This window comes from Magnolia sinica, chromosome 7 (assembly GCF_029962835.1).
Source record: "Magnolia sinica isolate HGM2019 chromosome 7, MsV1, whole genome shotgun sequence".
Taxonomy (NCBI): domain Eukaryota; kingdom Viridiplantae; phylum Streptophyta; class Magnoliopsida; order Magnoliales; family Magnoliaceae; genus Magnolia; species Magnolia sinica.
The window spans coordinates 79,685,052-79,701,048 of NC_080579.1; the positions used below are offsets into that span (position 1 = coordinate 79,685,052).

The window sequence follows — 15,997 nt, forward strand, 5'->3', positions numbered from 1 at the left end:
GTGCTGGAGTATGGTATATTTTTGGGGGTTGTATAGCCCCAGCCCAAGCCCAAGACCAGACTCGATACATCGTGCTTGATCCCAGCCCAATGTCGGGTCCGCCGTGTTGAACCAGCCCAACTTTCAGCCCTACCTTAATGTTTTTAACATCGGTTGGGTACACCTAGATCCATAGCTCAACTGGTAGACTTAGTGGAGATACCTCGTTTCAACACTTGAGGTCTTGGTATCGATCCCTAATGGGGGTGGCTAACATGGAGTGTGTGTGTACACATGGGTGCGTACTAACAAGCTAACCCAAAAAAAAAAAAAAGGCTAACATGGAGTGTGTGTGTACACATGGGTGCGTACTAACAAGCTAACCCAAAAAAAAAAAAAAAAAAACAACGGTTGGGTTGACACGGATGGGCCTGAGTTTTAGGCCCCAGGCTTGAAATTTGGTTTGGCATCTAACGGTTGGAGTGGATTTCATATAACCATTACAGTGGGCCCTATAAAAAGGAGAGTATTTAAAAAAAAAAAAAGAAAAAAGGAAGCATTCATGGTAAGTTGTTCTTGATTTTGACATCCCACCGTGATGCTTAAGTATGTAAGATCCATTGTGAACGTTACATATTTAGTCTCATATTGGGCCTAGAGACAAAAAATCAGTTTGACGTGTGATTCCGTTGAAGAAAACACCTGGGAGAGTAACGTCCACTCTTGATTTTTACAAGGCCCACCATGATTAGGGGTGTACACGAGTCGATCCGAGTCAAATTGGGCTCAACCTGGCCTGGCCCGGTCACCAGCCACACCCAGCCTAGTCACCGAGCCAACATGTCCAGCCCGAACCTAGCCCGGTCAACAATCGGGCCGAGTTCGGGCCTTACAGCAAGTTCATGAGAAAGGCTTTAGCAGGTAATCCACGTCCCATTATAAGGCCCTCGATCAACGATTTAAATAGTTGAACTATACACTCTACAAAAAATCTAATTAGTTAGGACATTATAATTCCTTTTTGTATTTGGATGAATCTAAGCCGTTCAAGTTATACGTCTGTGAGGTGGATGAGTCACTGTCATTTCAAAGATGGGCCATAAACTATCCCAGAAGGGTAAAGAGAAAAGGGATCGGTAGGGTTTTGAAATATATATATATATATATATATATATATATATATATATATATATATATATATATATATATATATATATATATGGGGAAAATGTATTATGCGCTCGACCTCACGACAAGCTCCCGTGAGGTTGAGCTATGTGGGCCCCACCGTGATGCATGTCGACCATCAACACTGTGCATTTGATGGGTCCCCTTTAAATTATGAGATGTCCCAAAAATCAGCCGTTTACGGAACTTAGGTGGGCCATACCATCTAAAATCATGTGAAGACACCGTTAAAACATATAAAAGCACTTGGTGGGGCCCACCTGAGTTTTGAATGCTGCTGAAACTTGGTCTGAACCCTCATCCAAGTGGGACACACATAATGGATGGGCTGGATTTGCAAACCACATCTCGATGGGCCCAAAAAATGATTACGAATGTTTTAATGGTGCACGGCCCCTCCCCACTTCTGTATGTGGTGTGGCCCACACAAGTCATGGATTAACTTGATTTTTGAGACCTAGGCCCATGATGGAATGGTGCATCTGACTGATGGGGTAGATGTTCAAAACGCATCACGGTGGGGCCCACACAACTCAACCTCATGGGATGGACTCGTGAGGTCGAGCGGATAGTACCTTTTCCCTATACACACACACACACACACACACACACACACACACACACACACACACACCCCACTTGACCGAGTTGGGTTTTGGGTCGGGTCGGGCCGAACTGGGACCTATCCGAACTCGGCCTGAACTCAGTTTCGAGCTGAAGAAAATGGCCCGTCCTAGCTTGAACTCAGTTCTGGGTCGGCCGAGTTGAGCTTTTTCGGGTAGAGTCAGGCGAGTTAATCAAGCTAGCCTGGTTCGTGTACAGCCCTAACCATGATAATTATATAAAATCCACACCAATCATTAGATTTGACAAAAAAATTTAGGCATTTGTCCCAAAAATCATACCCATCTCTGATTTACATGGGCTACACTCATGGAAATAGTTTAGAGGGTGAGGGTTGCCATGTACACTGTTTCCAATCATGTGGTCCATCTAAATCACAGATGGAGCCAATTTTTGGGCCCTTGGCCTAACATGAGGTGACTCACCTTGTGGTTGGGCTAGATTTTATATAAATATCATGGTGGGGCCCACATGAGCCACCTCCCAACTAACTTTTGGGTGGGAAATAACTGTGTAACCATCTCGCAGGAGGGAAATAATGGTCTCCCACCATTACAAATACCGCTTTAAATATTCTTCATTCCTATGCAACTCACGTCATTTGATTCCTGAGATTTCTTAAGAGCTACTCGGATTCTTCGCAAAGCCCTCTCTTCCTTTTTCTCGTGCCCATGCTTGGGACAAGGTGAGGTTCTACACCAACTGTTTGAGCCCCAATAGTACCCCCCCAGTTGACTATTTGAGAGACCTGAGTTGCCGCCCATGCTTAGTGTTCATGGCACTGGTGGTGGCTGTGTTAATTATCCAAAGACCCAGACAGTGACCTGCACTGATTGTTTGGACTGATTAAAAGAACTCCTGCATGATCCCGCTCTAACCGTCAAGAGCATCGACTTTTGGTTTCTCTAGTAGAATGGACTTACTTTTGTTTTTGTCCAAGGACTTTTGGACGGCTCAGGGCAAGGCAAACATGCTGCTAGAACTTCCAAACTTTCTGGAGCTTATATAGGATGCAATGCTAAGGCTATTGAGTGTTTGAAGCATTGGTATGCTCTGCCTAATCAATGATTTAGGCATACTAAAGACGAAGGATCATAAATTAAGACACTATTATGTACCATGTAACAAAATAGTTTTTTCTAGTTTTTACCTTTTAATCAATGGGTTTTCCTCAGGGAATGTAAGGGCATGTAAGAAAAGAGAGAGAGAGAGAGAGAGAGAGAGAGAGAGAGAGAGAGAGAGAGAGAGAGAGAGAGAGAGAGAGAGAGAGAGAGAGAGAGAGAGAGAGAGAAGGCTACAGACTGTAAACTGTTAGTTACGGACATGACCCGTAACAATGCTGCTACGGTTTAATCCTTTTAACCACCGCCTCTTCCTAGGCTAGCGGGCTATATAGAGCCCACTGTAATGTGTGTGTTTTATCTTAGCCGTCCATCCATTTTGAAAGCTCATTTTAAGGCATGAGCATAAAAAAGTAGGCAGGTAAAGGCTCAAGTGGACCACATCATAGGAAACAATGGAGATTAAGTTTCTACTATTGATTTGTGGTGTGGTCCACTTGAAGCTTCGATCTGCCTCTTCTTGGGAATCATGCATAAAATTACCCATTGAAATCATTACTAATGGGATGAAGTGAAAACAACAAAATGATAGCCTGGTATAAAACTTGAATGGCCATAAGAGTCCTTCAACGGTTATCAATGAATGACCACTGTTTCCTCTCGTGTGGCCAACCTGAGTGTTGGATACACCTAATTTTAGATTGCATTGACTAAAATGAGCTTGCAAAACATACAAACATATCAGTGAGCCCCACGCAACATCCTTGCGCAGGAACTTATCCGCGTCCTTGAAAGAGAACTTCATTCTCACGGTTTCTTCTCATCTCTCTGTCTCATGCACCAACTTCCTCCATACCGATATCGCATACCACCTTCCCCTCTCTCTCTCTTTCTGAAACTCGGGTTGAATCAGATTCACACAGGTGAAGTATCTCTCTCTCTCTCTCTCTCTCTCTCTCTCTCTCTCTCTCTCGCTCTATATATATATATATTAATTTTGATTTTGGAATTTGCATGTAACCCATCTGCAATTGATAATGGAGTGAATCGTGCTTTAAGGACAATGTAATTTTTACGTGATTCAGCCTCGTAAAACAAAAATAAATAATTATTTTTATTTTTATTTTTCAGTATTTCCACCACATTTTTCCAACACGTGGCATGAAAATTTCATTAAATCTTAAACGTGCTAACCATAACTAGCCTGGGTAGGATGGCTCGCGTTCATCTCCAGGTCAGCATGGATCCACATCATGCGCTGACCAAGGTCAGGCAGAGCTCTTTTAATACACTCTGATCGCCAACAGTCTTCGGGTTTGTGTTTCCACTCCGTGTTCACTATTTGAGAGATAGCATGGGATCAAGTATGCCGTGCGCACGTACTGCGCTAAGTGTCTATAAGCCATGCAACATTAATCACTTCAACAAAAGTCCACTCTGTGCTGAACGATGTCTTGCACTTAGCATGCACAGGCGGAAAGCACTCTGAGTGGTCCAATGGCAGCGTGACATGTGTCCATAACCTCCCAACTAACTTTTAGGTGAGAAATAACTGTGTAACCATCTCGTGGGAGAGAAATAATGGTCTCCCATCATTATAAATACCCCTTTAAATCTTCATTCCCATAACTCATGCCATTTGATTCCTGAGATTGCTTAATAGCTATTCGGCTCTACACCATCTGTTTGAGCACCAATAGTACCCCCCTGTTGACTATTTGAGAGACTTGAGCTGCAGCTCAATGCTTATTGTTCATGACACTGGTGGTGGCTGTGTTGATTATCCAAAGACCCAAATAGTGACCTGCGCTGATTGTTTGGACTGATTAATAGAACTCCTGGGTGGTCCTGCTCTAACTGTCAAGAGGGTCGACTCTAGGTTTCTCCAGTAGAATGTACTAGTTTTGTTTTTGTCCAAGGACTTTTGGACGCCTCAGGGCAAGGAAAACATGCCGCTAGAACTTCCAAACTTTCTGGAGCTTATATAGGATGACATGCTATGTCTATTGAGTGTTTGAAGCATTGCTATGCTCTGCCTAATCAATGATCTAGACACACTAAAGACGAAGGATCATAGATTAAGACTATTATGTATCATGTAACAAACTAGCACTACACCAAAAAGGCCATTTAGGAACGAGCCTGTCTTTGGTTCTGAAACGGCTTAAAAGCTGTACCAAATGTGGAAGCAAATATAAATCCCTAATTTCATCACTAATCCCCTCACTCCCTACCCTCCCGGCCTTCTAACGCGATCTCTCCCTCTCTCCCAGCCCTCTCGCGCGCTCGATCTCTCCCTCTCTACCGGCCCTCTCCCACGAGCGATCTCTCCCTCTCCCTATTCCCGACCCTCCCTCTCGATCTCTCTCCCCATCTGTCTCCCTCCGTCACGATCTCTCTCTCTCTCTCTCTCTCTCTCTCTCTCTCTCTCTCTCTCTCTCTCTCTCTCTCTCTCTCTCTCTCTCTCTCTCTATTTCCCTCTCTCCCTCTCCCTTCAACAGAAACAGCTGGAGTTCGGATCGGATTTCGCAGGTGTGAAGCGGCTGGAGTTCGGATCTGGTCCGTGCGCTTAGGGATTGCATCCAGTCCATCCATAAGGTTTGAATCCACAATTCCATGATTTTCCTTACTCAGTTTCTGTTTTCCCCTAAATTTCTATAGATTTTGGTTTTGATCGTTTTGCATGTTCTAGACTGTTAATCTGATGTGGCCATGAATGGGGTTTTTTCATGCATGTCCTCTTCTATCAAAGCTTCCTATTAACTATGCCCTTTCCGATCTTGCATGACAGCCTTCCAATCCTTGTTTCTGCCATGGATGGCTTCATCTTTGTGGCAAAACCTGTTCATGAGTCGGATAGATAGGACCATGAATGGGGTTTTGTCATACATATCCTCTTCCAACAGAACTTCATATTAGTATTTGCCTTGCATCTATTGTTTTCCACTATATACATTTGTACATTTCTGTCTCGAAGAAATTGGGGCTTCGTTGCGTACAAGAGTTTTGATCCTATACCCAGCATCAACGGCTTCATTTCATCTCCCAAATCTAGTGCTAAGGGTGGAATGAGTTGGGGATTAGTGGTGCTTTGAATTGTAGCAAATTCCATAAAACAAGGGATAGTTGGATGGTTAGGATCTTTGAATCTGACATATTTTGGGGATTGTCGAACATGGGCCCCACTTATGCTGAATGGGTCCATCACTATACCGTTTCACAACCCAATGCATCATGTCCTTGTAATTCCTCCAAAAGTTAATATGGTAGGCTTGATAAAAGCTGAAAGCTTTCTGGTTGTCTCCTGATCAATTCCTGATGCATCCAACGGTTCATGTTCTCAGATGCAATGCGATTTATAATGGGATATCCTGAAAACAAGAACTTAAGAGCGTGTTTACAAAAGTGCTAGATATTGCAATATCCATATTCGATATTATTGAAAGTACCACTAAAATGGAGGTTTTAATACATTTTTCTCTGGCCCGTTGAAAGCATACCAATGGCAGGGAAGGGCCTAATATTGCACCTGAAATTTCATTTTGATGCATTTTTATTTTTAAATTTTGTTTTTTTATGGCAAGTTTTGATGAGCGGTTCAGGTGATCTTCATGCTAGGACTCTGCTTCTTCACAGCTTGGATGTTATAAACACGTGACACATCTACTTACTGCATGTGAACGTTGCATGCATTGAGTTGTAGGTGGACATTTTTCATTTAAAACAAACTTGATCTGTTGCACGTATCGAACTACATGACTCTGGCAACTTGTTACCTGATATGTTGCTGTACTGAATTATAGTTGAAGCCTGGTGCTATCTCATACTTACCCAGTCTTAGCTTGTTAGTCAACCTTGTATTGCTTAAACAATAGTTAGGTAGTAATGTGGAGTTGTGGATATTGCTTGTTGTCGCAGTGTTATATCACAGATGGATCTGGTAGATTGGAGAGCCCAGTTAGATTATCAGTGCATTGATGGAATAGAAGATTTTCACCTTGATTTTATTAATTTAGTTGGTCGAGCTGTCAAACACCATTCTTAACAAAAAATAATAATCTGCAGTTCGTTGCCAGTTTAATTTCTGCAAAAGGGATCAGCAATCTGCAGTTCATACTCATAGGCTCAGCTTCCTTCAGTTTTTGCAACTTCCGACGTTTGAACACCATTAAAAGTGAATTTGAATGCCAATGAGAATGCCGATGGCGATCTTCTTAGGCCTCCTGCTTTATGAATTTGAATTTACTGTAACGTGTCTGTCAAAACTACCTTCTGAATTGTTTATCTTCATGATCTCCAATCCATTCAATATGGCATTGATTTTTTCAGGATCACTCATATTTGAAGGACCGACGCATACACTTGTGACTCCCGAACTGTTGGGGCCCACAAGCATTGTCATCTCTAAGGTAACTGCATTTTTTAAAAATCTCGTCTCCATCCAAGTATTTTTCCTTTAAATGTTGCTTATATAGCTGCTTGATCTCCAGGAATATTGAGACCTTAATCTTGGGTAAAGGGCAGTTGGGCAATGCTTTTTTTCCATTCATTAACCTATTCTCAACCTTGCTTGCCATCCATGTCTGCCTGTCCTGGTAACATGCATGATCACGCATCATTAAAAGAAAATCTGCATAGTGGCGCTGTGCTTTCATTTCTTTGACTGGATTCTAAATGGCTGCATATGTTATCTAAGTATGTGTGTTCTCTGTCAGTAGAGACTTGGCCCATGCCGGTCCCATCCCTAATTGTACCATATTTGTAGCTGTCCCTTGTGGAATTTCATGTAGACTTTCTCTTCTTCTAACTTTCATGGCTTATTGTTGTGTGTTTTTAACTTTTTATCCATTTAACCCACAAACATCTTTCGAGGTTATCTCATTGTTTTTCTTATTCTGTAAGATTATAAAATAATGGATATTGTATATGGTGTCTTTATGGGAACTTGATTTCTCACATGCAACATTCCCTGTTTCTGGAAACTCTTTGCTTTAGAGGTATTGATATTTTCAAACAGCTTCACCATGGGTTTCAATATCCTAGTTCTATAAAATATAAAGTGATTTCTTCATGGAATGTTTCTTTCAGGGACTATCTTAGCCTAAGTTCATCAGATGAATCTCCGGAAATAGACTAGAGTAGATCTAGTTCTTAAAACAAGTTGAGATGTGAAGCAGAAGAAATATCACATCTAGGTTTAAATCATTTTGAAATATCTATTATTTACATGCACTACACCAAAAAAGCTATTTAGGAACAGGTACCTCTTTAGATCTCAAACGGCTTAAAACCGTGTCAAATGTGAAACTGTTTTATACCTTTCCAAAACCAACACATATCCCTAATTCCAGCCCCAATCCTCTCTCCCACCCCTCCCGGCCCTCTCACGAGATCTCTCTCTCTCTCTCCCGCTCCCCATTCCTCACCCGCCCTCTCGATCTCTCTCCCTCGTTGTGGCTCATCTTCCTCTCACAGCAAGCCTCTGCCTGAGCATTTAGGGTTTCTGTTTCCTTGTCTCATCTCTGCATTTCTTGAAAATCTGCTTCTGCTTGCAGAGCTCTCATTTTGATCAAAACGATCTAAGTTCCGATTTTCCGTTCTCCGAAAATTTCGGGTTTCTGTTTCAGATCTACGCTTGATGAATTCCGGTTTTATTTCTGATTCCAAAACTCCTCATCGACATTCCACCATTGATGGATCCATAGGACCTGTGAATCACGTTTTGCATGTATCGTCAGCTGACGGTGGTGTGATTTTAGTCAATCAAATCGTGTGGTGAGGGTTTAGCACGGTTTGCACATGAATATGGTCACTGTTTTCTGATCAGATGGTAAGAAAATGTCTTGATTGTGATCTACGTTTGGATTCGTGATGTTCTGTGGTTAAGGTTGTTGTGGGTGCTTTTGGTTGGATTCCGATGGCGATTGGGTAAGGAAATTTTGAATTCGGTTTCATCTTCTGGAATTTGTTTTTGGCATGGATGGGAATATGCCGAGCGGGAATATGATGTCTAGTCCCTACGTAGTGTTGGACCTACATGGATCTTTGCATCCGCACCAGCATACGCAGCAACACCCTCATTCGCTTCACTAGCAGCACCTCCAAGATGGATTTCCTCTCTCAGTCGGGGCCCACCTCGGACATCGAAGCTCCATGGGTGGTGATCGGGCCAAGAACTGTACGAGTGATGAGGATGATGGTGGAGGGAAGGGGAAGAAGAACTCCCCGTGGCAGCGGATGAAATGGACGGATCAGATGGTGCGGCTTCTGATCACTAATCCTCTGTACTGTGAATTATGGTAAGATACTCCACTGGCTCCACCATCCTGGCTTGACCTCTCATGCTTTCTGACAGTAATCTGCTTCCAATAGCTGTTCTCTGTTGATCCACCATCCTGGCTCGACAGATTGTTTAAAGTTTTTTCTGTTTTGATTTCTGATATGAATCATAAAACTTGTGTATGGATATCTCAGTTCAATTGCTAGTATATTTATTTGTGATTTGTTGTTTGATACCTCAAACCCCGTAGTTGCTGTTTTGGGTTAGGGTTTTGGGCTTTGGCTGCTTTGGAGCAGCTCCTGTATTTTTGCTTTCTCTCTGCGTTTACCTTTTTTCTCTTTGTTTTCGTTGTTTCCATGCCTTGTTTTTCCTCTTTCCTTCAATAAAGGTACCATCTTTCAAAACAGAAGAAGAAGTAGAAGCAAATTTTCTTTGATCCATGCTTAAATAGTTCTAATGGGGATGTGAAGTGGGTCTGGCTGCTGTCTCAGTGAATGTGAGTGAATTGTTTGTATTAATTTTGAAGTTCTTAATATCTGTTACAATTCTAAATTGGTTCATTTAAGCAAGTAAACTTGTTGATAACTGTGCTTTTTCAGATGAAGATGTACTAGAGGGCCCCAATGCAGACCAAAGATCTTCTCAGCGTTTCACCGTTGTGTCCAACAACAACAATATCTCAAGTCAGTACGATTCCCCCCTAATATCCAGGGAACAAGATAGTAAGAGGGAAAATAATTCTTCTTTACTGAAGATGCGGTCATTAATTATTGAAAATAAAACCTTGCCTCGTCCTCTTCGCATTCGTCCCCCTACCATTCATGCAGGGGCCCTTCCTCTGCCTCGTCCTCCTGCCATTCATGCAGGGGGCCTTCCTCCTGGACATCCTTGTGAAAATTTCACACTTCCACCTCCACCGGCAAATAGAAAACAGACTGGCCCACATCGTAAGTTTGAGTCCCTACAATGCTCATATTTGGATGTTGAAATTATTGTAGTTATGAGAAAGCTGAATTTTGTTGCTTCTTGTTTTTTCTCTTTCAGCTTGTCCTGTCTGTAACCTTCCTGTTGAGCAGGCCATGGCCTTTATGCCGACTACTCCATCAGTTTCTCCTATACTTGAGAATTTAACATACATTACAGAAGAAACTCCAATTAGTCCACCACCATTTGGAGGCTCTCCTTTTGGTGGATATCCATCTCTGCAACAGTGGAACGAATCTTTTGATATAAAAAAGTCCATGAGTGTACACTGTGGGTATGGTTTATATCTCCTTATTAAATGTTTTATGAATTTTTTTAAGTGGTCAAGTTTTTCTACTAAAAAAATGATATTGTTTAATCGTTTTTTCGTCCATATCTTTGATTGTGTTTATAAGTGTGTTTTTGAGGAACAAAAAAAAAGGAAAAAAGAAAAGAGAAGATTTTTCTTATAGCTATGAATGTTGGGATTTCTTTCAATTGATTGATTACTCATGTTGTGTTTTAACTGACACATTTTGTCATTACATTTGTTAAAGGATTAATGATGTTGATATTCTTGAAATGGAGGAATGCCGTGGAATAGTTGTTGCATCAGCTGTATTTGGTACTGATATGAGCATTAGAAGTTCAAGCGAGTGTAAATTTTCTTCTTTCCTCATGAATATGTCATTTACCAGGAAACTATGACATAATACAACAGCCAAGAAATATTAATGAGGCTGCAAAGAGAAATGCTTGCTTTTATATGTTTGTGGATGAAGAGATGGAAGCATATATAAAGAATTCTAGTGCACTTGACAGCACTAACAGGGTGGGACTATGGAGAGTTGTTGACGATTCTCCATGTGTGAGATCTGTGGCTGCTTTGTCAATTTCAGTTTTGAAACTTCTGCTGAAAGGTGTGTTTTAGAATCTAAAGGTCATATAGTGAGTGAACACATCTACAACTATGAAGGTATGCTTTAGAATCTAAAGGTTATATATAGTGTTAAAAACTAGTGGATGGCTTGGAAAATTCAGAGAAGTTATATTAAATTCAGATTTGATAGTATAATACACCCAAAGTTTTTGTAGTTATGGCTGCATCTCTCCTTGCAGTTAATTTCTGAGTGCAAGAGCTAACTGATTGTTAACCAGGTATGATTGCCCAGACCATGTGAATCCTGCAGAATATTTGGCCGATCTCATATCAGTTGACTATAGTTCTGCTGAAAGTGTCTATTCTTCTCAAAAGAGGATTGATGACCTTGTTGAGGCATTCTCACAGAACACATCAAATATTCTATATGCAAGTCCAATTACCAAAAATGAGGCCTTGAAGATCCCAACAAAGTTTGGCAGGAAATCCCAACAAAGAGGATTGATGGCCAATGTTTTTTTAGAACTCAACAAATGTCATTTTTTTTTGTGCTCCTTTGTTGCATATAATCTCGAATGTTTTCATAATTTGCTACTCAAGAGTAAAATAGTCAGGTGATTGAAAATCTACTTTGGAAACAATTTGTGGTTTGGAAGTTGTCCCAGAATATGATATTCACAAAGCGTGTGAGTTTCAACAAGAAATTTTCTGTATGTATAACATTTAGCTTCATATAACATGATGACACCTTTCAATTGAATTCTAAGACAAATTTTAAGATTTTTATTTTTTTTTATTAATTCTATAGCTTTTGTGCAGACACCTTAATGGAACAGTCATCTTCAATTCTAAGTCTCTCCTAAGTTCTTCTCTTCTATCAGCTTCTGACTTCGAAATGATATTTATTCTTAGGCTTCTCGTGATGGGCCTACAAACAAAGTTCGGGCAAGAATGTCTATTGCATCAGCTATAATATTTGGTTCAGTCTTTTGGTGAACGGGAAAATCTCAGACATCCATACAGGACAGGATGGGACTACTTCAGGTTTGCATCACTCTGGCTTTCTTTAAATTCCATGCCAGTTCTGATGGTTGATGTGTTGAATAACTAAATTATTGGATATCAGTTATAGTACATATGATTTAATATGTGACCACATAACTTGTGATACTAGAAATAATATGCTATTTAGATGTTTTACTAAATTAGTATAATCCAGTCAGCGAAGCACATGTAAAATGTAACAATAAAAAATGAAAAAGTGATTCTAGCTAATATATTGAACCCTGCAGTAGTGTTTCCATTTCTGGTGAATTTTGATTTGTTACACACAAATCCTAGATGACACTCCAATTGGACATGCAAATCCAAGATTTTGGCATGATACCATATCAACCTTGGCATTGTGCCAATGACCAGTTGACCTAGGACTGATTTCATTTCTCCTTTGAAACTGAATGTAAATAATATCATTTGTCACTCAGGTTTTCAAATGGTAACATGGCTCATTTCATGCAACTGTTTATTGTTTTGTGAGTTCTTTTTCTTTGTTTTGTGAGTGCTAAATATAATTTTTGCAAAGCTGTCAAGGTAAAGAACAATTTTGGATGAAAAAAATAAATTATGAGTAGAAAAACAGCATTTAAGAGTGTCGAGTTTCTTTCTAAGGACTAGTTGTTTAAGCCTCATTGATTAACCAATCTTTTGTGACCAGCTTCTTTGACAACTTTCATGGTTTATCTGTCTGATTTCCTTAGCCCTGTTTGGTTGCCACTTAAAAAATGATTTCAGCTTCTTTGACAACTCATGTTACCAAGCAAAGGAGACAGATGCTCTCGTAAAGCTAATCATAGGTACAGTGCGGGTGGTGGTTCTGAGCTATGTATAGAATTAATATTTCATCATCATCCTCATCTAAGAGTATGCATTGGGGAATGTTAATGTCTATGTTCCCTAGGCTGTTGTTGGCTGATTTCTCATACCCTACACACGGATCTTCTCCTAATTTAATGATAACTGATCTGCAGGTGGACTTTTGCATTAGTCATTGTCTATTTTGCGGTATGTCCTACTCTTCATTCTCTTTGTTCTATAAGAGTATGCATTCAATCAGGCCCCTTTTTTTGTTAGTAGCATTGCGATATTTGTAGGTATTTATTATCTAGATAATAGAATGGATTTGTATGTGCAATGTCTATTTCTAAAATGGTAAATGAATTCAATTGAAGCTGAATACAATATTCAAGCCATTTTCAGCTTTACATATACGATTGTTGATTGTAGCTTGGCACTGTGATATCTGCTCATGGATGCTGGATGTATTCAAACCATCTCATGGAGAATGAGGAAAGTGGTGGATTCTTGAAAACAGATTTACAAAGTAAATCGGCAACCGCAACTTTCAGGACAAATAAAATCAGGGGTACCATCAAACTGCAAAGCTGTCATGAGAAAGAGGAGATCGAGCGAAGAGCTGGGTTTTAGGGTTATCTGATGCAATCTGTATATCAGGTTAGTTGGTCGAAACTGTTCGATACTATTTCCAAAGTGCTGTAGGCTCAACACAGGGCATTCACAGTGACAGAAATAGATTGGTCTCATCAGTGCTTTATTCTAGTTCCTGATAGTTTATACCATGTACAAGTTTTCATTTATTCGATTTCTTATGGAGTGCATTGCTGCAAAGTGCACAATTAGGAATTCTTCCTTGCCACCCGTGATATAGTCTTGTTTATCATTTGGGTGTTGTTAGGTGAGATTTCTGGTGAATTTGTCTTGAAATTGCATACTAAAGTCGATCTGTTCATTTGAAAGACTTGTGCAGGTGCTGTCATGCTAACGGGCATCATTTTCTGGGGTCTTATAGTTCCGTTTCTCTCAATCGAACATTTCAGCTTGAATATGGTGAGATTTCTGTTCTATTCATTCCTTTGGTTTTTCTAAAAGGTTAAATACTCCATCATAAATTGGTTTGATGTGTACTACATTGAGTTGACATGGTTGATTGTGTGCTCATTTCTGCAAGCACTTGTCACTTTGAAATTTTTAGGGGCCTAGCTTATATTCACAGTGTACCCAGGGTTTGTCATAGGGATGTGAAGCCTCAAAATCTTTTGGTATGTGTTTTCTTTATTAGGGATGTTTACTGAATTTGTTCTGTTTGGGAACTACAATTGTTTATCTTACTTGGTGAATTTTTGTGCAGGTGGATCCTCTCACCCACCAAGTTAAGCTTTGTGACTTTGAAAGTGCAAAAATTCTGGTACATGCACACCTTCGTGCTTTTTATGGTGTACTTTCATGCTTAAAACCTGACCAGTGGGAATATATCAAGTTCTGCATATCATCACAAGGGGAAAGCGAACATATCATTTTAGACTTTTAGTTGATGCATTATCTAGGCTCCTTGATATAGTGAGGGAATTAGGTCCACGAAGAATCATCACGGGTGTGTTACTTTGATCTTCTTTGTCTACAAAATCTTACCTTTGATAATTTTTTATGTTAATTATGACTTCTAAGTGGTACCTGATATCATTGGCATTTGCAAGCATGAAACACCCAGTTGGCTTCACACAGCAATTTCCACTAACTCAACCACTGTCACAAATGTTGTAGGCTGTGGCTGGTAAAGGACATGAAACTTATCAACTAGAAGGCAGCAAGAAGTTCTTCGATGATAGGGAAGAGTGCCAAGAAGCGTTGCAATATGTTGATGAGCTTCATCAAGCTGGGATAGACAAGCGAATTTCCATGGCAGTAAGTTGATCATCAGTCTTACCTGAGTATTAATTGAGCTTACTAGGCCAAATTTCATTACAAAAACCACTTTTTTTCCTTCGCAACATCACTTCATAGATTGGGATTTTAATTACCCGGTGGGTGCTATATCATATTCATGGTGTGATCACCTTCTATAAGGTGTTAGCTCATAGGATTAGGATTTCATGGCCTACTCTTATAAGCTACTTGTTCAACGATCTTACTTCCCAATCTCATAAAGCATTAGTTAATGATTTCTATTCATGTACAGGTTTGAGGAGCAAGAGGTTCCTGGTTCAAGGTCATTCTTTACAGAGATTATTTCCTCGATATTGGATATTAAGTTCTTGAAGAATGGGCCATTGTAAATTTATTATTGTAAATATATATAATTTTTATTATAAAGTTCCTATATTTGGTTAATATTAATTTTTAATTGTACTTTTTCTTTGGGTTTTAAATATAAAAGGAAATGTAGGCCATTTCTAAATAATGAAAAATACCGTTTCTAAAATAAGGCAGCATTAAGAACCGTTCCTGAAATTTAATATCTGGCCGTTGGCAACATTGAGAACGGTTTAAAACCGTTCCTAATATAAAAAATTGACCGTTTGCAACATTAAGAACGGTTTAAAACCGTTCCTAAAATTCCATTTCTAAAATTTCAAACAGTAGCCGAAACGGTTTAGAACCTTTGCTGATTTGCTGCGACGCCTCATTTAGGAACGGTTTAAACCGTTCCTAAATGACAATTTTTGTGTAATGTACTTTTCTCTAGTTTTTACCTTTTAATCAATGGATTTTCCGTAGGGAATGTAATTAAGAGCCTGTAAGTAAGCACAGCCTAGAAGTAGCATGAAAAAAATGAGAAAAAGCTAAGGATTGTAGGTTTTTAGTTACGGACATAAACCGTAGCTATATTGCTACGGTTTAATCTGATCCCTCCCCGGCTAGAGGGCTATGGAGCCCACTACAATGTGTGTTTTATCTAAGCCGTCCATCCATTTTGATAGCTCATTTTAAGGCATGAGCATAAAAAAGTAGGCAAATAAAGGCTCAAGTGGACCACATCGTAGGAAACAATGGAGATAAGTTTCTACCATTGATTTGTGGTGTGGTCCACTTGAAGCTTCGATTTGCCTCTTCTTGGGAATCGAGCATAAAATTACCCATTGAAATCATTACTAATGGGATGAAGTGAAAACACCAAAATGATAGCCTGGTATAAAACCTGTATGGTTATAAGAGTGCTTCAACGGT

At 39.9% G+C, this 15,997-nt stretch overlaps 1 protein-coding gene and 1 long non-coding RNA gene across 2 annotated transcripts; both read left to right on the forward strand.

The window, feature by feature from the left end:
* Window positions 1-5,235: 5,235 nt before the first annotated feature.
* LOC131251499 (uncharacterized) lies at window positions 5,236-10,085 on the forward strand. The gene is made up of 3 exons (XR_009173893.1): window positions 5,236-5,411; window positions 7,182-7,261; window positions 9,732-10,085. It is a non-coding gene; the product is annotated as an uncharacterized LOC131251499 (long non-coding RNA).
* A 100-nt stretch (window positions 10,086-10,185) lies between these two features.
* LOC131251498 (probable hexosyltransferase MUCI70) lies at window positions 10,186-11,488 on the forward strand. The gene is made up of 3 exons (XM_058252249.1): window positions 10,186-10,390; window positions 10,653-10,720; window positions 10,794-11,488. The coding sequence occupies exons 1-3, from the start codon at window positions 10,212-10,214 to the stop codon at window positions 11,024-11,026; spliced, it is 480 nt and encodes a 159-aa protein (XP_058108232.1). The 5' UTR covers window positions 10,186-10,211; the 3' UTR covers window positions 11,027-11,488.
* The last annotated feature ends 4,509 nt before the right edge of the window (window positions 11,489-15,997 follow it).

What these genes read in the sequence shown, in the direction of transcription:
- LOC131251498 (XM_058252249.1), top strand. Translation starts at nt 10,212, where the DNA reads ATGGCCTTTATGCCGACTACTCCATCAGTTTCTCCTATACTTGAGAAT. An exon ending in TCCATGAGTGTACACTGTGG is followed by an intron (nt 10,391 to 10,652) that starts GTATGGTTTATA and finishes CATTTGTTAAAG; the next exon opens with GATTAATGATGTTGATATTC. An exon ending in TGTTGCATCAGCTGTATTTG is followed by an intron (nt 10,721 to 10,793) that starts GTACTGATATGA and finishes GTCATTTACCAG; the next exon opens with GAAACTATGACATAATACAA.